At 38.1% G+C, this 24,532-nt stretch overlaps 1 protein-coding gene and 1 long non-coding RNA gene across 3 annotated transcripts; one reads left to right on the forward strand and one right to left on the reverse strand.

Moving 5' to 3' along the window:
* LOC133728841 (uncharacterized) lies at positions 1–1,125 on the reverse strand. Its single transcript, XR_009856039.1, has 3 exons — positions 660–1,125; positions 337–496; positions 1–250 (listed from the first exon to the last, which is right to left on the reverse strand). It is a non-coding gene; the product is annotated as an uncharacterized LOC133728841 (long non-coding RNA).
* Positions 1,126–18,779: 17,654 nt separating this feature from the next.
* LOC133734362 (uncharacterized) lies at positions 18,780–24,532 on the forward strand. 2 transcript variants are annotated; one of them, XM_062161997.1, is made up of 5 exons: positions 18,780–18,929; positions 20,153–22,169; positions 23,553–23,612; positions 23,713–23,988; positions 24,160–24,532. In XM_062161997.1, exon 2 carries the CDS (start codon positions 20,177–20,179, stop codon positions 22,088–22,090), a length of 1,914 nt encoding a protein of 637 aa, XP_062017981.1. In that variant the 5' UTR covers positions 18,780–18,929; positions 20,153–20,176; the 3' UTR covers positions 22,091–22,169; positions 23,553–23,612; positions 23,713–23,988; positions 24,160–24,532. The 2 variants fall into 2 exon arrangements, with proteins under 2 accessions (XP_062017981.1, XP_062017980.1); XM_062161996.1 differs by having other exon boundaries at positions 23,713–24,532.

Consider the following 24,532-nt stretch of genomic DNA (forward strand, 5'->3'; position numbering starts at 1 on the left):
ACATAAAAATCAATGTTGTATGGTCCTACACGTCTACTTACAAAACCAGCAACTCAATCTACTATAGGAACAACGCAAAAACCAAAAACAAGAAAACAAAATTGGTGACTGCATCCTAAACTGAAAATTTGCAGAAACTCAAAAAATCAACTTTTGGAGAACTACTGTTTTTATAATTTCCAGAAGCTACCAAAACGTTCCACCTCCAACCTCATTCTTCCTTCTTAACCAAGCACTAGTACCAGCTGCCCTATATCCAGAAATATTCCAACAATTACATACTCTAAATACGGTAAGAGATGTAAGCAAGTGTTCACAGGAGTGATTTAATATCACCTCGGGTACAAGGCGAGAGAAACCAAACTTAATCAACAGGAGGATATGTTCCATAACCAGAATTGCAGCTATGCCAGGCTCTATATTCCATTTCCCCTCATGATCATATAACCATACTAGAAGGGCGCAGTTGGTGCATATGGATGTAACAACAAATGAACTGAAAATTTAATAGAACCCAACATTAGAAATATGACCATAAAAGGGTAAAAAACAAGACCAACTAGCTGCTGTAAACTCTTGCATATTACCAAAGTATTATATACAGCTGGTACACTTACATGAATACAACAATACTTATGTAACCACAAAACATACATTACCTGAAATATGTTCAGCCAAGCACCAATTGTTGTGGAAACACGAGGAATTGGCCTCTTATGCATCAAAATCAGCTTCAATGCATCACTCCTAATTTCAGTTATGTTGTTCTGTGCCAAGTGCATCTAAGCATTAATCTATTCCATAGTATAAACCATATAAAAATTGAATTGCAAAAAGATATGTGGTTGTCATTACGAGCGTATATGGATACCACAGCTTTAAGAATTTAGAATTTCACAACAAATGAAGGAACCAAACTTCCACAGCAATACTTAAATTGTATATCAGTTTGACAAAACATATAGTAACTCCTTACTATAGCAACTAATTGAAGTCCTATTTAAACATAATGGACTAGAGTAAACAAATACATAGCTATTGATACAAACTACAGAAATAAACAGAGACAAACTGCAACTAAAAGCCATTGAATTGACCTTGGCCTTGCAAGTTCTGCTCATTGCCTTAAACCTGCAACAAATAAAGATCATTAGGCAACTAGCAACTCAAATCAAGATATCTCTGTTATACAAATTAAAGGAAAACTAGCAGTCAAACTTACTCTCTTCTCAAATACGAGCAAAAGTCTTTAGGCTCTCATAGCTGGACACCCTCAATTATCTATGCCAATATAAAAACAAATGTGAAACTGAGTCAAGTCTTTATATACAGCTAATACACAACTATGTTATTATTTCCAGAAAACAAACTCCACAAGAAGGTAAACAGTAAACACCATACACAAAGTGCCCAAAAAATACCAGTGTTCCATATTTACTTTGATCCATGTTCCTGTTATTCTAAGAAGAGATCGAGAAGAAAGTTGAAGACAGCAAAGTGGACACTGAGATTCAAATCCAAGTTTCTAATTCCATTAAATTCATATCATCATGCAAGAAAAGGAAGGACCATAATCATGCAGCTCACTGCATTCACACATAAATCCAACAATTCCGAGGCATGAATTCCCAAGATCAAAAATTAATGAGCACCCAATTGATCAATTTCACTTTGGAACAAAAATTCCTAACTGAGACAGATTCCTACGCAATTGAGATCAAATCATGGTCTATAACCAAAACACCTAAATAGAGCGTCTGAAAGTAGAGTAAATTATACACGAAATAGTAGAAGAGAAAGTAAGATTGGACCCAGAAAAGAAAGAAATTGATTGAGAGAGAAATTAGAATCGACCATGCTTGAAGGGAAGAGAGGCATCACCTTTAGCTCATTGGAACCGGGGTTTCAAAAGCATCAGTTCTGGGTGAGATGAAGGAAGAAAGAAGGGGAAAGGAGAAAGAGACCATGAATTGATTAAAATGAAGTAACAAGCATAAGGAGTAGTTACTGTTTTTGCTTCTTGGCCCAAGCTTAAAACTTCCAAGCTACAGAAACCTTCATGACTAGAAAACACAGTTTGAAGTCTCCTTTGCAAAATCCAAACCTATAACTCAACAAAAGCGCAAAAATTTCCCAAAATCAATCACAAACAATGAGAAGAATCGAGAGAGAGCAAACCAGATATGGAGAATGCCCAGAAAGCTCAAAACATGAATGCCCAGAAAGCTTGAATGCAGCCCACAAAGCTTCGGTAGATGAAACACAAATCCTTGGAAGCAAAATAATAAACAAAATCAGATCAGTGAATTAAGGACTCACAAATCCTTCGAAGACATGTATTGAACAAATTCGTCAATTACCTAAGACAAAAAGCTCAAATTTTCTCCAAAATCCCGGCCTCCATCTCTGATTCTCTTCACCGTCTTCGAGCAAAGGAGCTGGTCCGAGGCGGAAAAGGAGGAGGACGAGGCGGGTCGGGATGTGATTGTAGCTGGAGAACGAAGACGAGGCGGAGGGTTGTGGTCGGAGGTGGAGAACGAAGAGGATGATGGTTTTTGTCGGATGGGGAGAACGAAGAGGCTGATTCCCTTCACCGTCTTCGAGCAGAGGAGCTGAGCTGGTCCGAGGCGGAAAAGGAGGAGGACGAGGAGGGTAGGGTTGTGATTGTAGCCGGAGAACGGAGACGAGGAGGAGGGTTGTGGTCGAAGGCGGAGAACGGAGACGAGGAGGATGGTTTTTGTCGGAGGCAGAGAACGAAGGAGAAAAGGGAGGTTTGGTCGAATAGTGTTAGGGCAAGCTGCAGTCAATGATACTCCAAATGTGTCTAAGTGTGGGAATGAATTTTTCCTCCCCCGTGCTTCTTTTACAAATTTTAACTTAGCCGCTCAGCGGTTTTCTGAAAATTCAAACAAAAGTTTTGTCATCAGTGAACAGTAAAAAGCGATGTCAATTATAAGTATACAAATCGGTTTTTGAGGAATCAATGTTAATGACATTGTTTTACATCACGTGTATTTCTCACCGACTTAAATGGCATGATGTCTATGAGCATAATTCTAGTAGTGATTTTTGGCTTTCTGTTTATATCTGTACGACGTCTTCATCAAATGTAGTTTTCTTCTCTCCTTCTCTCACCCCTTCTCTCAACCCTAGCTCTCACCTCCTCTTTAATTAGTCAACATCTTCTCAATCTGATTTCGGTTTTTTCGCAAGCATTATTAACAAAAGCTCTGCCCATTCTAATCGTGGTTAGTTTTTTTTTTTTCTTGAGAATGAAATACGAATAGCATGTTCGGGAATTAGGGTTTAGGGGGAAGTGGATTTGATGTATAGAAATTGCTGCAACCATTGAAAAATATGTGCTCTGCATTGCGTGCTTACTTTACACTTGATTAACTATGCTTCAATACATTAAGGGTGATTCCACTAGTTGATGAAGTTACACTTTATCAAGTTGGTGTCATGTGTTGTTCTCTTTGAACACTATAAATAGAACAATAAAAAACAAATGATGCTTACTATTAATTAGTTTTGCATGAAGATCAAGTACCTGCAAGTTCTGACTTTAACTAATTCATGACTCATGAGTACCTTGTATAATTTAAAAACAGCAAGAACTGTTGGAATTAAGATGGACTTAACATTATCTATTTCTATTAAGCTAAATGAAAATTGATTTAATTTAATAAAAATTGATTTAATTTGGATAAATAACAAGAAATACATGAACGTACATGACTTCTATCTGGTTACCTATTGAGGTGCATATCTCTCAATAGGAGTTGGAAACTCATTTGTTAGTTTACCTGATTAACATAAGGTTTTTGTGATAAACTTTAAGTCTCCTAACTAATAAACATATTAAGCTAATGTACGTTGGACTCCTTGATGGCAGTTGATGGATGAGAACAAGATAGGTTTTAGGCCACTATATAAACAAAGAGAAAGTCCCTGTACCCACTACGCTTTTGCATATCATTCAGCCCCGTTTCTGAAGCAAGATAGTAGTGAAATGCAGAAGACTGATCCTAGCCAAGTTGCTGTGTTCATCCTTGCTCCTATTGCTGTTGAAGATGTCTTCTCTTGGTCAGAACATAGCTGCTGGTATTCAAAATGCTGATGCAGGTATTTATTCCAACCTCATTAGGAGTGCTCATACTGATATTCATCTGCAGATTATGTGTTTATGTTCTATATGAAATGATCTTAATATGTATATGATGATATTGTGTGATGCATCATGGTTTAATAACAAGAACTAGAGTCCATTTTTTACCCTGATCATTGGATATATGCCAAGTAGTTGTCTCCAACAATCTAATGTAGCACAATATTACTGGTGTAAACAAACTGATTTTAGGTAGTTTAGAGTCGACTGACTACATGACTTGACTAGTGATCAATCATGACTTTCATTTATCAGGCCCAAACCCGATTGAGTACATAAACCCAAAGCTTAAGAAAACAACTTACCGTCGTGATCATAACGATCAATTTTGGGGATCGGATTGAGACTAAGAGTGCGCACCTGAGATTGAAGTACTCAAAAGGGATTCCAACCAATTTAGGTGTTTTTGGGATTCTGAAGGGGTTGAATTTGGTGTGATTCCGTTTTGAACTGTGCACAGGATTATGCAGTAAATGATGCAAAGGCTAAGGTATGCCATTTAGGAACTCAGTTTACTCGTTTACTGATTTTGATATATATGGTTGGATTGATGTATACAATTAAGTTTCTAAATGCTTTTTCATATTGTGAATGGACTTGGCATATGCTATTTATCAATTCATTTTGAGATATATGGCTCTTCGGTGAATGTGAAGAAATTGTGTTCATAGATTTTTGTGCTTAGAATGAACATTGATTGTTTAAGTTTGCTGTGAATTTTTGACAAGAATTAAGTATATAAATATCTCCCAAATTTGAAACCTGCAGTGTTGATATTTTCACAGTTAAGATACAAAGTTAATGAATTCAAAATGTTAGTCTCCCAAATATCTAGTTTTTTTTTTTTTTTTTGAAAAGGGGCCGGTGCGGCTACCCTCAAGCCATGATTAATGAAACTGCAGAATACAAGGGGGGGGGGGAGGGGGGACATATAGCCTGAAGCCCAGATTACAATAAGCATCAAGAGAACGTCCCGCAATAATAACAGTAGTCTCTACTAAAACTATGTATTCTAACATACACCGATTAGCAAAGAGTGCATTATTAGCAACTCCATTTGCTTTGGCATAACAGTGATATAACGGAAAGATAATTCGATCACTGCACGATGCATCAATACAATAGACCCAGCTTTCCTACTATGTTGCCACTCAGAAATAAATCCAGCGACTTTAAGTTTCATTCTGCCACTAAGAGGTTGCAACCATTTCACAATGACCTGCCACCTCGCTAGGTCAGACAGAGCATACTGAGTATGCAGACTGGGACAACACCCACATGACCTTATCAATAGTTGGTAGGAAATTATTGTAAATAAAAGATAAAACATTGAAAATAAACAAATCAACACATAAGCCCACAAGCAGAGGCCCAATAACAAAGAGCATGCCCACCTCCCATCTTTCCCAACAATATGTACCTCGTGTAGTTGGAGACGAACCACCGCCACCGTTGAGCCATGTCACCGGCTAACGACACCCGGCAGAAGAGACCAGATCACGACGCAATCAAATCGCTTCTCCTTCGAGTTGCCCCGCCGTCGAAACCCACCCATCTAAACATGCCGCCATCGAAACACGCACGACATCTGTGGCCTCCACACAGCCATGGCGCTCAGATCCCAGCCAGATCCGAAACGCATATTGGGACGACTGCCATTTTCTCCACCAGTCTTCCACGACCATGGCCAAAGGGGAATATATGCGCCGTTAGCCTAGATCGGAGACTTCAGACATCCCCGCCGAAATCCAGACCTCCACCATCGCTCCTCGTCCTGGCCACTACTTTGTCATAGACCTTTGCCACCGGACTCATAAACAAGTCTAACCCGTCTGATGACCACGTCCCAAGGACGCGCTGCTGGACGGGACATGGAAGCAAGAGACTCTAAACTGCTCTAGGGTAAAGCTCCGCGTTTTCAGGAGAGGAAAAAAATTAATGAAACATCTAGTTATCAACTGTTAGTCTTGTGATTTTCTGGAAATGGTATTGATGATGTTGCACAAAGAAAATCTTCACTATTAATTTTTCAAAAAGTTTGTGAGCCTTAATAAAACTGAAACTAGTGTTGCTACATTTAAAACTACACTTATATTTTGTCTTCCAAAGAAGTGTTCACCGTGTAATCTTGATTCAGAACAGCATCATATATAAACACAAATGCCTATTTCGATATCTTGAAACTTTTCTTTGTCCAAAGATATTGACTATTTCATGGAATAACTAGTTTTTGCTGAATATAGTATGATGATTATTAGAATATTGAGTTTTATGTCACAAAGGTGTTACTTGATATTGATATAATTTATGGGGTTCTATGCTTACTATTGTGTTTTTGAATTTTAAAGCTTATTACTGATTACATATTTTGATGTCCTGTTTATTTTTATTATGCATGTAACATACAAAATTATCAGTAAAGTTCTAATAACACGAGGTAAAAGGCTTACACAGATTGTTTTTCTTTTGTTTTAGGACTTTCTGTTGTGACTCTTAGACAGATTCAAATGCTTAATGGTTGAAATTATAAGAAATGTAGGAACCAGGTTGAGTTTTACCTCTCCATGAACCAAAACATGGATTTATGTCCGATTGAGGAGCAACCTTATGAGCTAGACATAGATAGCACTGAGGAAGTCAAGAAGTATTATAAAGAGTGGCATAGAACAAATAGGATGGCCAAAAATGTCATTAGAACTACCATGTCTGATACTGTTAGAGGATCTATAGAAGAACCTGGGCATGCTGTGGATTTCCTAGAGGCTATAGGTGACAAGACTGAGGGTGCTAGGCTATCCAAGAAGTTTAATGAGTTGAAATACTCTGAAAATAGGAATGTGAGAGAACATATTATGTAAATGATTAAGATTAATGCTAGACTGAGTGACCTAGATATGGGAGTTAAGGATGCACAAGTTGTGCATGTTGCACTTCATTCACTGCAAAATAGCTACAACCTGAGAGCCACCTACATTGCCCAAAAAGAAAAATGGGACCTTAATGAGCTGATCTTTATATGTGTGGATGAGGAAGATAGAATTAAGAAGTAAAGAGAGCCAACCACTATAGTAAACCCTGGTTGAGAAATCCAAGTGGAAAAATCAGAACAAGCTTAAAGTGAAGAAAACAACAAACACTAAAGTTTCAGGGAATCAAAATCTACAGAGTCAAAGGCTGCAAAGCTATTTAAGTTTAAATGCTTTTTCTGTAAAAAGATAGAGTATATGAAGAAGGATTGCAGTAGTTTCAAAGCTTGGATGATTAAGAAGGATGAGTCTTTTCCAAATTTAGTCTTTTCTATAAAAGTTAATTTTATTAATGTAGCACCTCGCTCATTCGTATGGGTTAGTTTCAGGCTCACCAATACACATTACTACTTCCTTGCAGGGTTTAACAAAGAGCAGGTTACCGTACTAAAGAGAAGTGAGGTCCATGTCTATGTGGGAAATGGGTCATGGGTAGTAGTAAAAGCAAATGGAACCTTGAAGCTTGATTTAGGCTTAGGAAAATTTATTTTTCTGCATAATGTTTATTATATTCCTTCTTGAACTCAAGGGAATAGGAAGAATAGCTTTGAACTTAAGGGAACAGCAAGAATAGCTTCTGCAGAATTGACAATATACATACCTTTTTTCTCCGAATGCCAAGTTAGTCTATCATTGGGGCTCCTTGAACTCAAGGGAATAGCAAGAATAGGTTTTGCATCAGAGTGTACAAAAGTAGTCGAACTTTTTGCTCATCTGGCTCATGAGCTAGAAAGAATAATCATATCACTCACCTTGGCTAGTTCATCCTGCATCGGTCCCATGAGCTGCGGTTTATGCATAATGGTACTAGGAATCCAACAATCCGACCACATAAGAACACTATTACCATTCCCAATTTGCCATTGAGCCCCTTTATGTAATAAATTTCTAATTCCAAAAATATTACGCCAAGAGTAGGAAGGAGTAACATGTTCGATCTTCTGCATTTCAAAAGGAACCATCACTATAATACCTAGCTTTGTACAATTGTGCCACAAGAGACTCTGAATTAGATGCAACCCGGCCTCCAAGCTTGCTTAGCCAACATCAAAGAATTAAATTCAAATAAACTCCTTAAACCCAAACCACCAACTTCCTTGGCATGACATAAATCATCCCATTTCTTCCAGTGTACTCTACTTTATCATATGTGCTCCCTTACCAAAATCTAGCACAAATCTGCTCCAGGTCCTCACAAAAATTCTTTGTCAACTGAAACACACTCATAGCAAAATTTGGGAGAGCTTGAGCAACAACTCTAATTAGTATAGCCGGCACCACTCAACATTTTTCCTTGCCAGTGTTTCAATTTTTCAGCTAACCATTCCTTGACATAGATAAATGTAGTTGTTTTCTAGCATTCTACATAAGTGGCAGCTCCAGATATCATTCATAGGATTCCACCACTTCAATCCCCAACAGATTAGACACCTTAACCTGGTCAGAACTAGCAACATTTTTTTCTAAAGAAAACTAAACTTTTATGAAAGTTTACTGCCTAACTTGAGACCCTCCCATAAGTTTGTGTAACATCCTTAACTTGAAAGAAAGCTTCTGGTGTAGCTTGAGCATACAACATGCTATCATCTGCAAACAATAAGTGATTAACAAAAGGTGCCCATGTGCAAATAGCAATCCTTGGTAATAATCTCATACGTTGCTTCTATTGCAACAATGTAGAGAACCCTTCAGCCCCAATAAGAAAGAGATGAGGTGACAAAGGATCATCTTGTCTCAATCCTCTAGTTGGAGTAACCAGACCTCTAGGTTTACCTCTAACCAGAAAAGAGTATCTCACAGAACAAACACACTACATAACAACATCTATCCACGTAGAAGCAAAACCAAATTTTCCCAATACCTTACACAGAAAAACCCATTCCATACGATCATAGGCCTTACTCAGATCCAACTTCAATGCTATATAACCATCTTGACCATCCCTTTTATTATGAACAAAATGAGCCACTTCATTGGCCACCATAATATTTTCTGTAGGCAGTATCCCAGGCACAAACGCACTCTGAAAAGGAGAAATAAGAGACGAGAGAAAAAACTTAAGTCTATTCGCAATCACCTTAGAACACAACTTGTAAATTACATGACAAAGTGCAATAGGATGTAAATCTGCCATATTCTCAGATGTGAGTGAAGTTTATTTGCTTCAATAAATCACCAGTATGTAAGACGCTTTGTACTGTTTCAGTAACACCACTCTCTATATCCTTCCAATAATGCTAGAAAAAATAAAAGAGGCATCTCATTTGGCCCCAGAGATTTCATAGGATACATCTGAAATAATGCACACTTGAATTCTTCTTTAGAATAAGGGACACAAAGCTTCTGATTCATCTCACTAGTCACACTCAGTTGAATTGCCTCTAGAGTCTGATTCACTGCCTCAACATCAAGAGCAATAGCACTAAACAATTTTGAAGACTATGAAGTCACAACTTCTTCCATATATACCTTCATCATCATCTCTCCACTTCCTTGCATGATCAAACAGGCCCAACAAATGATTTTTATGCTTCCTATTTGCTTCCTTCCTATGTGAGAAACTGGAGTTTCTATCACCCTTCTGCAGTTAAATAACTTTTGTTCATTACTTCCAAAAAGCTTCTTCCAGCGATAGAATATCTTGTAATGAAGTCATCAAAGCTTTCTTTTCATTGTGAACAACTGATTACACACATTTATATACGTGTAATTATATATAAAATATTAGAATTAAGCTAATCTCCAAACCAATTTATTATATAAATTAATCCATTTTTTATTTATTTTGTAGTAAATAAGCGGAGTTGTGGATTTCAGATGAAATCGTGCGAAAATAGAGCTAATTGGAATTATCGACGAAAAGATGAAGTTATTGACATGGTCAACCATAGTCAACATGAGTGAGGAAGCCGAATCCGAGTATTTCAAGATGATGTCTTCTTATGTGCTTTATGATGGAAGAAGAAAAGAAGGGAATTAAGAAAAGAAACAAGTAATTGACTAATCATTGGCTTAATTAATTAATTAATCATTGGCTGATTTATTTAATTAACCAATGATTTGATTAATTAACCCCAGCCATGACGTGCAGCAATCTTTGATTGTTGTTTAATTATTTTGTGCCAATTACATGCTTACACATGGCAGCCAACATAAGATATTTTGCTTCTCCTGCCCGTGCCAGACGAGAAATTTTTCTCTACTACCGTCACACCAAATAGATTGTGTGACGGACCAATAAAAATCTTCCATGTGGATATTTTCACCAACACAGATCCACGTTGAAAACCAATTTTCTAGAATACCCTCTCTTCTCTGAACCGAAACCTGAGTTCTCTTTCTATTCTTTTTCTTCTCTAACCCCTCTGCAATTCATTAGGAAGAAACCATAACCTCAAACAAGATCAGCAATCGAATTTGAATGTCTTGGGATAAAAGACCTCATAAAATTTATTTGAAGAACTAATCTCCCTGATTTGATCTATGTCCTTGAGCTTATGTCAAAAACCTCATGAATCTGATTCACATAACTATTCTTTTGTTTGGAGAAAATCATTTCAATTAAAATGAGAAACTGTGCTGTAGAAGATTAATTAGAAATAATTGAATTTATTTAGACCTGGGTTTGTAGAACTGGGTATTTTATCCAACTGAAGTTCATAAGCAGAAACTGCGTTGCATTGATCCACCCACCTAATTAATGTCATCTTCCATGCGTGGTCTTGACTTTCTACAATATGTTGGTTTTTTTTTTTTTTTTCTTTGGTGAAGATTATGTTAATGGATATCAAAATTTCTCACTAGTTCATTTTTTTTATGAAGGGTTGCTTCACAGAACAGATTCACTTCTAATTGATTTATGGTTTTACGATTGAGTTTCTTCTTGATTTCATCTTTTTTAAATTTAGTGCTTCATGAATTTCAGTTTGGTGGTTTCGCAGGGAGCAGGTACTAGTGGGGATGGAAGAAAATTTTCTGGTGTTTGGAGAAAGATTGAAGGGAAGGGGAGCAGGGAAAGGGGGAACAGAGAGGGTATTCAGAGAAATTGGTGTTCAATGTGGGTTTGAGTTGGGAACAAAATCCACATGGGAGTTTTTCATTGGCCCGTCACATAATCTATTTGGTGTGACGGTAGTAGGCCTCATCATTTAGCCCTTAGGCCCTAAACCCGCCCTAAGCCCGCCCGGCCCGTAGGGCCGAAGCCCTACCCGGCCCTTACATTAGGGCGGGCCGGCCCTACCCTTTCTCAAATAGGGTAGGGTAAGGGTCATGCAAATGAAGCCCGGCCCTACCCTACGGCCCGGCCCGTTTGAGCCCGTTAGGGCCAAGCCCGGCCCGGCCCTAAAAGCCCTATCCGGCCCTACCCTAAAATTTATATATTATTTTTATTATTTTTCTATATTACATATTTACATAAAAAGAAATAAGAAATATGTTATTTTAGAGAATGGGTATTAGATTGAACATTTGAACCCAATTAATTTATGTAAATCTAATTTTTATATCATACACTCCAAAGAGAATGGACACTAATTTTTTTTATAAATCTATATTTATATATCATACACTCCAAAGAGCAACCTCTATCAATTCAAAGAAAATGAGAAAATCAACCGTTGGATGTGATTATTACAATAAATTATGCGTGTGGTTAAAAATTTAGTCAATTTCACCATAGCTTCGAACCTGATCGGATTGGTCAACCATATTCACTTGTATGTTTTTTTGGTTGACCAATAGCGTGACAACCGCAAAACGTGCTAATTTTTTTACATCACATTTTTAAATATTTCATCAATGGATGTGCGTAGATATAAGATAAAAATTTCAAATTTAATTACAAATATGTTGGTCTATACCAATTTGCCTCCTAAAGTTGTATAACTTATACTTTGCATTTAAATGATTGAGGTTACCCTCCATGAGCAAAATGGGGGACGAAATGGAATTTTTTAAAATGAACCGCTGGATGTTGTTTTCATGTGAATATATGTTAGTGGTAGAAATTTCAGCAATTTCTGCCTTCGGTTGGACCTCGATCTACCCGGTCAACTTAATACCCTAAATAGAACATAAAACAAATATGCTCTTAACCGGTCCTTGGAAATTCACTTTTTTCGATCTTTCAGCTCCCACACTCTCATGGGTAGGGGGTCTACTTACGGATGTCAAAATTCCGCAACGTTTGTCCGCGCATGGTGCCGCTCCCCTTAGGGAAGTTTGCTTGTGCAAAGCGTTGACCGCTACGTTGGACGCCTTATTCACGGCAGATCGGCCTAATTTCTTTACACAATACCTATCAATGTTGTATAAACATATGATAATTTTCAGATTGGTCGATTTTCATTTCAAAATTTTTGGATCGCACATAATCCTTATATGCCTTGTAATGTAGTATAACTAATTTATTAGGCTTGTTACCCTCCATGAGGAAAATGGGGGACGAAATGGAATTTTTTAAAATGAACCGCTGGATGTTGTTTTCATATGAATATATGTTAGTGGTAGAAATTTCAGCAATTTCCGCCTTCGGTTGGACGTCGATCTACCCGGTCAACTCAATACCCTAAATAGAACATAAAACAAATATGCTCTTAACCGGTCCTTGGCAATTCACTTTTTTCGATCTTTCAGCTCCCACACTCTCATGGGTAGGGGGTCTACTTACGGATGTCAAAATTCCGCAACGTTTGTCCGTGCATGGTGCCGCTCCCCTTAGGGAAGTTTGCTTGTGCAAAGCGTTGACCGCTACGTTGGACGCCTTATTCACGGCAGATCGGCCTAATTTCTTTACACAATACCTATCAATGTTGTATAAACATATGAGAATTTTCAGATTGGTCGATTTTCATTTCAAAATTTTTGGATCGCACATAATCCTTATATGCCTTGTAATGTAGTATAACTAGTTTATTAGGCTTGTTACCCTCCATGAGCATTGTCAGATTGATCAATTTCCATTTCGAAATTTTTGGCCCGCCCGAATAAGCCATAATTTTTTTTTTTTCTATTTTTTAATTACGTTTCTCTTTTTTCTATAATATGCAATTTATCTCTTTCTTTGTAATTGATTTCATAAGTTTTGTTTTCTTTATTTTCTATTTTCTTTGTTACACAACAATTAATATTGGGAGATTTATATAGATAGTTAATTGAATATAACCACCTTAAGTAATATTAATAAATGTTATAAGTTACAAGTATTATATGAATATAAAATATGTTCAATAAAAAACAATGAGTCTTTTATCACCAATACATACCATTAAGCCATATTTTGAGAAGAAAAAAATAATATTTTTTTTTTTTGTTAAACAAAATAAGGCCCTTTTTGGCCCATTTCGGCCCGATTTGGCCCTATTTGAGGGCCGGCCCGATCCGGCCCTTTCGGCCCTAACAGATCGGGCTTTTCGGGCGGGTAAGGGTTAGCATATTTAAGCCCCGGCCCGACCCTACCCGGCCCTAAATTTTGTTGACTTTGACTAGGCCCGGCCCGGCCCGACCCTAAGCCCTAAAATTTAGGGTAGGGCCGGCCCTAGCCCGGCCCATGATGACCCCTAGACGGTAGCATGGAAAAATTTCTCGTGCCAGACCACCCTTTTTTTCTCTTTGTCCACTGCCATGCTAGCACGTGGCAGCCCTTATCCCATCTTTTCCTCTTACTCACGAAAACAGCGGCCACCCATTTTAAAAAAGGATGATTCTCCCCCTTTTGGAGAATGAACAGTAACTGAAACACACACCACCAGACCCATTTTTCTTATCTTTTTTTCTCTTCACCGAAAACCACACCACCACACCCACTTTTATATCTTATTTTCTTTTCACTACTCCACCACCAACTTCATCAATTCCATAAATTGCAAAGGGGAAGCCCAAGCAACAAGAGTTTCATCAAATTAAATTTGGGTAAAAGTAGGGAGCTATAAATCAAGGCTAACCATAATTGCTCTATAGCAATTTGTGGCTAGTTCTTGTTATTCCTTACTTCTCTTCACTTTTTCCTCTTTAAATTATGTATATTGATGTTAGTTTAATGATGGGTAGTGAGTAGAATTGTTGTTGGGGGTTAGGGTTGTGTGCCCTAGTCCAAATCTTGTGTAAAAGATGCTTATTTTAATGTAATGATGCAATTTTCATATGATGGATGCTTATATCTATTTTTGTTGGGTTAAAATGCATATCTAGGAGCCTAGTCAACTCTAAGGTGTGTATTTTGAGCATGTCTAGGATAGAGTTAGAGGCTTGACCCCCTCTAATTCCTAAGCTAGAAATTTTCAATTTCGTATTCGACGGGTTATAAACATGGTGATTTACACCTGTTGCGTGAATGCGCGGGCGGGTCACTTAGTAGTCTAATTCCTCGATCTTTAGGCCTCTTGATGTGAATTAAAGACCCTTAAACCGGCTCTAATTCATGCCAAGTGAGTTCCTATGACCCTTGAACCGGAGTAGGAATACCATGAAAGGGAATTTCGGTCCTTGAGCCTTGAACCGCCTTAGATACGACTACCGCCAAAGTAGGAAATTTGCATCTACATTAGATTAGCTTCCGACACATAAGATTTGGTGGGTGAAGGAACCTCCCTAGCATCTGACATTTTCATTATATTGTTTACACTTTTCTAGTTTAATTTCTTTGCACTTTTAGTAATCGCTTTACATTTTATTACTTTTTGTTAAGTCAAATCAACTCTCAATCATTGAATCCATCGACTCATTTGTGTATATTCCCCTTGAGGCTACAAGTTAGTGGCTTTGAATAGGCTTAGTGTGAGCTAAGCCGAGCATTGCCAAGGCTTGGTGCCTTGATTTTTTATAGTTTTTATTTTACTTTATATTTTTCTTGTGTGCTTTTAGTATCCTACCGCCAATAATCTCGGTTACATCCAACACCTAATCGCCGAGGTACGATAAACTAAGGTCCAAATACTTCCCTTACTTGACACAATTCGTACGCTTGCGAGAGTTTATGCTTCAAGTCAACAACCTCAGTCATTGGTTCACTCATTAAAACTTCCAATCTGTCCCGAATTTCCACCATTTGATTTTGACATAATCTGAACATATCACGCTACACATCTAGTGCTAATAATTTTCCTTGTTAACACAAACATGTCTTCATCCTTCCAATACTAAGGGATCACAGTCATGATGTTGCAACCAAAAGGACTCAAACTTAAACATGTGCCTTTTAGAACGTTTTGGCAGAGGTATAGCACTCGCCTGCAGCAAAATGGGGACATGATCCGAATCACTGGAAGGCAGATGCCTCACCCTTGAATAACCAAAAATATCACTCCATATAGATGTTCCAACTACTCTATCTAATCGTAATTGAGTGTCAGAGTTCCACCAAGTCATCTTTGCACTCTAAAACCCTAAATCAATCTGATCACCATAACCTGAAGTAATACGAAAACCTCTCAACTGCCTTTCGATATGCAGAGGCCCTCCTAACTTCTCACTATTATTCAATATCTCATTGAAATCCCCGATTATCACCAAAGGAAGAGAATCTAAATAAGCCAAATCACGTAGGAGCTGCCAGCTCCCCATACTCCCATGTTCTTGCATGACCATAAAAACCTATGATCCTCCACCATGGCTTACCAAGTGCTGCCCTAACTTCCTCATTGATATGATGCACTGAGAAGGTGCGCACATGTAGATCGATCAACCTCGTCCATCCAAAACATCGCCAAACCACCTGCCTGACCAATGCTCAACACTTCTTTTGAATGCGCAAACCCTAGCACCATGTGCAGTTCGTTAAAGTCTCTTAATGTGATGATTTTTGTTTCACAGAGGCAAACTATCTGAGGTTGATTATGTGTGATCAAATCCATTAGAGCTGTAGTAGTAGTCAAGTTGCAAATCCCCCTGCAATTCCAACTCAAGACACCCATATTCTTGAATGAAAGATCGAACCCTCAGAGATCGAGAGAAAACCCTAGCGTGCGGTTAGGTCAGGTAATAAAGCTTTCAACGTCGTAGAAAGTAGAGCACACATGAGGCAAGAACCTTGACCAAGGAGCACGGACAACACCCGCTTTGTCTCTAACAATAACCCCCACACCGCCACTTTCCTTGTCACCATGGAACACCCCGTCTATAATCACTTTCAGTCTCCCACTAGGTGGGAACACCCATTTATCCCCTTTAACTCTTGTCTGCCTCCCATGTGGCTTTACTGGGTGATGACTCTGGTATTCGTGTAGCAGTTGAAGGGGCCAAGAGATAGCCTACATCGGATTAAAGACACCCCCATTCCACACTAACTAATTACGCTCCGTCCATATTGCCCATAACAACATAAAGAGAATATTCACTTGTTGCCTGTTCAGGACATCCAGTAGCTCCATCATCCAATCCTTCATGCATGCAAAAATTTGATTAAGAGGATGAAGCCCCAGAGGGCTATACAACCAGAAGCAAACAATAATAGGCCAATCTTTGAAGACATGCATGTGCGTCTCCACCTCACAGCAACAAAAGAGACATGTATTATAGGCCAAATGTACCCTCTTACTCGGGGCATCATTTGTAGGGACAATGTTTTTTACTAGCCTCCAAATGAAGGAGTGCACTTTAGGTAGCACCCTAGCCTACCAAATCTTCTTCCAAAGCTCTCTATAACCCCCTCCTGAAGCATTTGAAGTAAAGGCTTGAGACTGCAGAGCTGCGGTAGTACGTGCAATATGGCACCCACTCTTAACATTGTAGAGGCCTCGCTTATCAAAGTGCCATACTAACTGGTCCGTCCTACTTCTCAAGCTTAGAGGAATTTTCTCAATTAACTTCACCTCATCAGCATTAAAAATCTATTCCAGCCTATCCAATCTCCACTCCGCAACATCCGAATCAATCAAATCGGCTACAAGCACACCTTCCAGGCCAGTGGGTGCCAGCGAATAGGGTCTAAAAGTATACGGTCTGGGGATCCAAGGATCTTGCCAAATAGAAATGCTCAACCCCGAACCCACTTGAAATCGTAAACCTCTAAGTAGCAACTCTTTTCCTTTCATCAAACTTCGCCAAGCGTACGAATCACCCAGACTAACAACCGCGTGCCGAAAATATGTAAATGGATGATATCTTGCCTTCAGGGTTTTTTTCAAGAGCGAATTTGGATTCCGGATTAGCCTCCATCCTTGCTTAGCTAAGAGAGCTTGATTAAAGAACTCCATATTCTGAAATCCAAGACCTCCATCCTCTTTTGGGATGCACATTTTATCCCATGCAACCCAATGAATTTTGGGGCCCTCTATCTGAATCTCCCCACCAAAACTCTGCCATGCACCTATGCATTTCATTGCAAAGATGCTTAGGAAGCTTGAAACCAGCTCATTACATAGGTTGGCACTGATTGAACAACAAACTTTATCATCACTTCCTTCCGTGCATAACTAAGGAACCTCTCCTTCCAACCATTCATTTTATTTCGAGTTTTCTCCATTATGAATTGAAAAGCTTCGATCTTGGAGTAACTTACCTCAGTTGGGAGACCTAGATACTTATCATGCTTGTCAACCCACATCACCCCAAGCACCTCAGCTAGTTCCTCTTGCAACCCCATACAGACATTCTTTGAAAACGAGATGCAGCTCTTCTGGAAGCTAACTTGTTGCCCCGAGGCCTCTTCATAGTGCTGTAAGATTTCTTTAAGCCTACCACATTCACCAACCAACAATCCTTATCTTTGAAGGAAGTTGACTTTGGACTTACATTTTATACCATGAATGCACATATCATCAAAATAAATAGGTTACATAACTTCACAATAATCATCATTATAATTTTTTATATATAACTTATAAGAGACACACCCAAACCCATATAACTAAATAAACACTAAAAGTATATATATAACTTTACTATTTAAGCTAGGTTATTTGTGAGTGGTGGACTGAATCAAAATCCACCTGTTTATTGATCGCGTTTTGATGAGTTGACTCTCAAGTGACCCTTTATAATTATATCTTCAACTTAACTTATTTCGTAAAGTTTTCAATTAATGTGATAAAATTGCGTCTGACAATTCATAATCATGACAAAAAAAAACTTATGCAAAGTAATAAAATTAACATCTCACAAGCATAAGTATGTATTTACTTCTGAGTCAACAAAAAAAAAAAAAAAAAAAAAAAAAAAAAAAAAAAACAAATAAACAAACACACCACAACCACAAAATGTGTAATTTTTCAAAAAAACCACAAAATGTGTAAGTTAGACTTGAGAGATTTTTAGTACACTGATATTAGATTAGTCATGAGTAGGGCTGTCAATTCCGATACGACCCAATAACGATTCGAAACTTATTAACGAGTTAAACTCTCACGATTACAAAACGAGTTATTTGCATATCAACTCGCTAAGACCCATTAATAAACAGGTCATTTGCATGTCAACCTGCAGACACGAAATAAACTCATGTAGCCCGTCTATAGTGACACATTTAATGCGTTGATACAATACAAACCCAACACAACTCAACTCATTGAAACGGTGAAGTTAGAAAATGGTTTTTGAGAAAAGCTAGAAAAAATAAAAAATAAAAAGAGAGAGAGAGAGAGAGAGAGAGATTCTATATTACAAAGGCAGAAACGGTGAAGTTTGAGAAACGGATCGCATTTTCTCTGCACTTAAAACGAGTTGACCCAGAAACCCTACGAAAGAAACGCCAGGTTTCGATACGCTCGAATCTGCCCCGCCAAAAACAAAAAGCCGCTCAGGTAAACTAGTTGCACTTCATTTTGCCTCTCTTCAGCAAACAGTTCATGTATTTCATTGCTGTCTAATCTATCATAGTCTCACTTTCTATGATGGAAGTAGCAGCATTATTTTGCAGAGTGAATCATATTGGACTTTGTTCTAGACTTCTGGTATCGAAGACGAACTCTGGGTTATGTTATATTTAGTTAAAAAATGAAAACCCAAGTGGCTTCTGCTTGCAGAATTTGCATTCCACTGTTACTTCTGTACATTTACTTACATATTTCAACAACTGAACTGGTAAACAGTTAGTTAAGTGATTGACAAGAAGCGTTTTTCTTGACTAATGAAGACAGAATTAGTACAAGGTCCTTATTTGAAATAATACTGGAGGTTACCAGAAGCCTTAATTCAAGGGTAGCTCAGGATTATATGTAGTCATATATAAGAAGAGTGGAAGCAATTCATGATATGTATATTTTCCTTTTTTGATTGATATTTGGCTATTGTTCAGCTATGTGATTACGTGTATTCGAATGGCATTGTTGGATTAATCACATTGCATTAAACATAGCGTTGTGTCGACTGGAGTTGTAAATTGGAAGTAAAAGGAATTCAGTTGAAATGGGATGTGCTGAGTGAGAGAAGCAATCCTATGTTTTTATAGGAGTAGGTACATATAGTTGTTGCAATTGTCATTCTGTAGAATCTGATTGTGGTTCTTGATACTAAGGTTTGGGGGTTACATTTCACCTCTTCAAGTTTAAAATTGGGTTCAAAGCAATGAAAAAGGTCAAGGACAGGCAGCTGGGAAAAGAAAAGGAGCTAGAGCTGACTTTAACCAGTTTGCTCACCTTCATGCATAGTGACTAGTGGGATGGTGCTATAATGGCTGATTGAAAGCATGAAGTGTTGACTATAAATTTTCCTTGAGATTAGAGTTTTATTATCAACATCTGGTTTGTTCTCTTTAGTTTTGTAAAGTAAACAACCAGGTGGTTTAATATCTTGAGCAGCTGTCATGTAGGACATCGTGAAAGGTGGTTATTTGTTCAAATGATCACAAGGGTCAAATACATCTCATTACTAGTATTGCATTCTTATTTGACAACATTCAGAAAAAATTGAATTTCATAGTATATGCCAACATAAGTATGTGGATGATGGAATTTTATTTTTGGTATACCCTTGATGACTGGCTTAACCTTTATCGTTATTCAATTGTCAATTTGTCCATATGCAGTTGTCACCAACCAAGCTTGAAAGAATGTCATCAGAATCTGAGAAGTGGGGATGGCAGCATGTTAGCATATTTGGTAGGTTTGACAAAGGGAGTGGTACCAAAAGGTGGAGATGCAACCACTGTAACCTACGGTACAATGGATCTTATTCACGTGTTAGAGCCCACCTACTTGGGTTTACTGGTGTTGGTATTAAAAGCTGCCCAGCAATAGATGGGTCTTTAAGAGAAGCATTTCATATCTTAGAGGAAGAACGCTTAACTCGTAAGAAGAAATTAACTTCTGGGAGTGCAAAGCCTAGCAAGCGCATTCGGATTTCACGATCAACTCTTCCCGACACCACTAAAGAAGATATGGATGAAATAGTAGCTAGATTTTTCTATGTTCATGCTTTGAGTGTCAATGCTGCCAACTCTCCATACTTTCTTGACATGGTAAAAGCAATTGGTTGTTTTGGTCCTGGATATGAACCCCCATCAGTAGATGAGCTTTCTGATTCTTTTTTAAGTAGAGAGAGAGGAAGGATAGAGAAATCTTTGGCTCTAGTTAGGGAGTCTTGGCCTCACACGGGATGCACAATATTGTGTGTTGGTTGCTTAGAAAGCATGCTGGGTTGCTTCCACATCAATATATTCATCTCCAATCCAAGAGGACTTATGTATCTAAAAGCAGTAGATATAGATGACATTGATGGAGCAGACAATGTATTTGCAGGTGTCCTTGGTGATACTATCATGGAAGTTGGGCCCAGAAATGTGCTGCAGATAATCTCTCATCTAGGTGACACTAGTAAATTATCTGATTCGCTTATGTTGTCAAGTTTTCCTCATATATTTTGGTCTCCTTGCACTTCAAACTCTATATGCATGTTGATGGAAGAAATAGCAGAGATGGATTTGTTAAAACCTGTTGTCCTATGTGCTAAGAAAATTAAGAATTGCATTACTACATACCAGCAGTTTTCTCCATGTAGTTTCAATCAAAATATGGAGGGAAGCTCTGATCCACCGTCTATGAAGTTTGCACCTTCCCTCTGCATTGTCCAGAGGATTTTTGAGCTCAAGCGACTGCTTCAAGAGTTAGTTAATAGTGAAGGGTGGAAGCAATGGAAGATTAGTAATCCAGATGACATTTTAAGTATTGAAGAAGCCATTTTAAGGGATGATTTCTGGAGCGATGCATATTTGCTGTTGCAATTGTTTGAGCCATTTGGAAGATTGATTGCTACCCTTAATCTTGAAAAACTTGTCATGGGTGATGTTTGTGATTGGCGGGTGCAGGCTCTTGAAGCTTTGAGGAATAAGGGTATTGATGAAGGCACAGTAAAAAAATTGGAAGAGCTGATAGAGAACAGATGGGATGTGTTATTTTCTCCACTTCATGCAACTGGTTACTTACTGAATCCTCGGTACCATGGAAAAGGTCAAACCAAAGATAAAGTTGTGATGAGGGGTTGGAAAGCCACCTTAGAAAGATACGAGTCTGAAAGTGCAAACAGGCGGGGTCTTAGAGAACAGCTCAGCTCTTACTGGCGGCTGGAGGGATCCTTGGGAGATGAAGATGCTGTCGATTGTAGGGATAAAATGGACCCAGTTGTATGGTGGGAGAACTTTGGTTTCGAAACACCTGAATTGCAGACACTAGCTATAAAAGTTTTGAGTCAGGTTTCAAGCATTGCAATGTGTCAAGAGGTCTGTCAAGAATATGACTTTCCTGGTCCAGAAACATCCAACAGAATGGGAGTGGAGAGAGTGGAGGATCTCGTCTTTGTCAGAAACAACCTCAGACTCAATAGCCAAAGAAATGGGATCTCAAACTCCTTTTCTGGTGCAAAAAATGCTATTTTATGCTCTCCATCTGAAGCCAAGACATGGGATGATTCTCATATTCATCAAACTAAGGTTACTTATAGCCAAAGTATTCATGACAAAATGTGCTAGTTTTCATCAGTTCCTATGGTAGATACATTGGAGCCACTTACGGTTGGGGTGACATTCTGCAAAGTTCAGCTGTTATAAGGTATTTTACATCTCTTATTAAAGAATTATTTGTACCATATGAATAGGAGTGAAAAACAAAAATATATCAGTCTATGATGGTTCTATTTGTGCATGGTGTTTGGATGCTTAAAATGAGAAAGAGGTGATTCATTAATTGGGCAATGTTATATGCAGTCCCAGAGAGTCATCATGCATTGCACTCCTGTTAGTTGTGAAAATAATTAGATATTGCGTTTGGAGTGCAGAAGAACTTTTTGGGAGTGTGACTAGTGACTACTTTTCTTTTTGCTTTTTTTTTTTTCCTGAAAAGAATTACCTTTTAATGTAGTAATGGAGCATATTATCTGGATCAGTGGTCCAATGTCATCTGACTTTTAGCCTCACCAAGTGTGGATTTTTTTTTTTTTTTTTTTGGGCTAATAGGTAAGGCTTAGAATTTCCAACTTTTCTGGTTATTTATAGACAAGTTTCTAGCTAAAGGAAAAGAGGCATCCCTTACATCGTATTACGTAACTACAATATCTTGACTCCCTATAGACATGCAATTTTTCTTATATCCTGTTTGTTACAAATATGCCTCTTTTCCAGATCTTTTTTTTTTTCTTTTTTATTTTTTTGTGGTTGAATTTCCTGACCTTTTTGCCTGCATACACAGAAAGTTAGGAACTAATAAGCTAGTATATCATCTGTAACTATGAGGAAAGAAGTTACCGCAACATTTGCATCATCTATATGTTGTTAATGTGTAACTATGTGGTCATAGTCATCCTTGTGGGTGTACAAAATTGTCAGCCTTTTGTTGTGAGTTCTATATTAGCCATTGATGTGAGTACCATCATATGATGAAAATCACATTTTCGGGGGAGGAGGAACGCAAATAAGTTCATAAGATTTTACGTTTGCTTATCACTCAATATTGCTCATTTTTACAGCCCATGTAAATTACTCCTGGTCATGAGTAATTAGAAATCTAAAATGTCGAAAGCACCTGAATTTATGTGATGGGAATTTCTGATTTCAATCTTAGATCAGGGAGTATGGGATATGTGTTAGTTATCAATTTATCATATGCGCATATGAACACAACAAAGAAGCTCCTTAAATTATGGAAAGAATTTCCTAAAAGTAGCATGATGAATATCCTATCTTTGTTGTGTCATATATACACAACAGGAATGAGGGAAAGTAAGTAATATGCATACACAGGACTAGCTACTAGAACTCAAAATTACTAGATGTTATCTGCAAGGAGTCTCTTTTATGGTTTATCATCAGGACTTTCACCTTATGTGATGAATTAAAGGACTTTGTATGGAGAGCCTAATAAGTTAAGCAGAAATTTTTCATAGTAAAGTGGATCTCCTTGTTTCCAGTGATCATAAATCATTATGAAAATTTTCAGGTTTTTGTTTGGCTTTGCTCTCTGTGTGCAACTTCTGGACTTCGGCTGTACAGATGCTTGGTAAGTTGTGTAGGAAAGGAGATTTGTAAATAACTTCACAGACCTATTAATTTTCCCTGGAAGTGCATTTATCTCACCAGCTTTGTACAATTGTGCACAGATGCATCTGTGATCTTGTGTTAAAGAGAGACGACAATAACCATCCCTCCACATTAAAAAGACCGTGAGTTGAAAAAGCAGAACATCCGAGGCAGCACCAGTAGTACTGGTGCGAAGAAAGTGCTGAAGTAAGTTGGAGATAAAATTCAAGGAGTGGCGATAAATCTGGCTTTTCAACAAATGGAAAAGCTATCGTTGCACTCAATGGTGACATCGTCATTGAACCATCCCAGCTAGTGGATAGAGATGAACCAAGGTTTTGGAAAGAAGCATCAATGTAAGTGTGGTTATGGTTGCTGTTCTTGGAGTGTAAATGGATTTAATTTTCTATAAATGGGATATATTCCTTGGTGGTGTTTAAGAATTGGAGAGGATTGGCCTGGTGGTTGGTTTAGCTTGAGATAATCCCAGAGAGCTGTATTGAACTGAAACTGATTGAACTGCTCAGGGTTATCTTCGAGGAACTTGCCGTAGCTGTTGGGAGTGTATTGGCTTTTGGTTTCACTGCTTGAACAAACATCTACTAGACTTCTGGTCTCTGCTCCTCGATGAAGAAGCTGGCTGACTCAATGCATGGAATCTTCATTGTGATGCTCTGATCTCCATGCCCTGCCTCTGCTGCTGTGTCCCAAGTTCCCATTCTAGCTGCTAGAATGGGGTGTAATCACACAATTAATGGAGACTAATTAGTCTACTAGCTGCTTCAAGAATGTCATTTCTGAAAATGTTGTAAAATGGGTCAAAGTTTTGAGAACCAGAATATGAGTGCTAAAACCAGAATAGAGCTGACCAAATTATTCTCTGGATCAAAAATAGCTTTT

Source organism: Rosa rugosa, chromosome 2 (assembly GCF_958449725.1).
Source record: "Rosa rugosa chromosome 2, drRosRugo1.1, whole genome shotgun sequence".
Classification (NCBI taxonomy): domain Eukaryota; kingdom Viridiplantae; phylum Streptophyta; class Magnoliopsida; order Rosales; family Rosaceae; genus Rosa; species Rosa rugosa.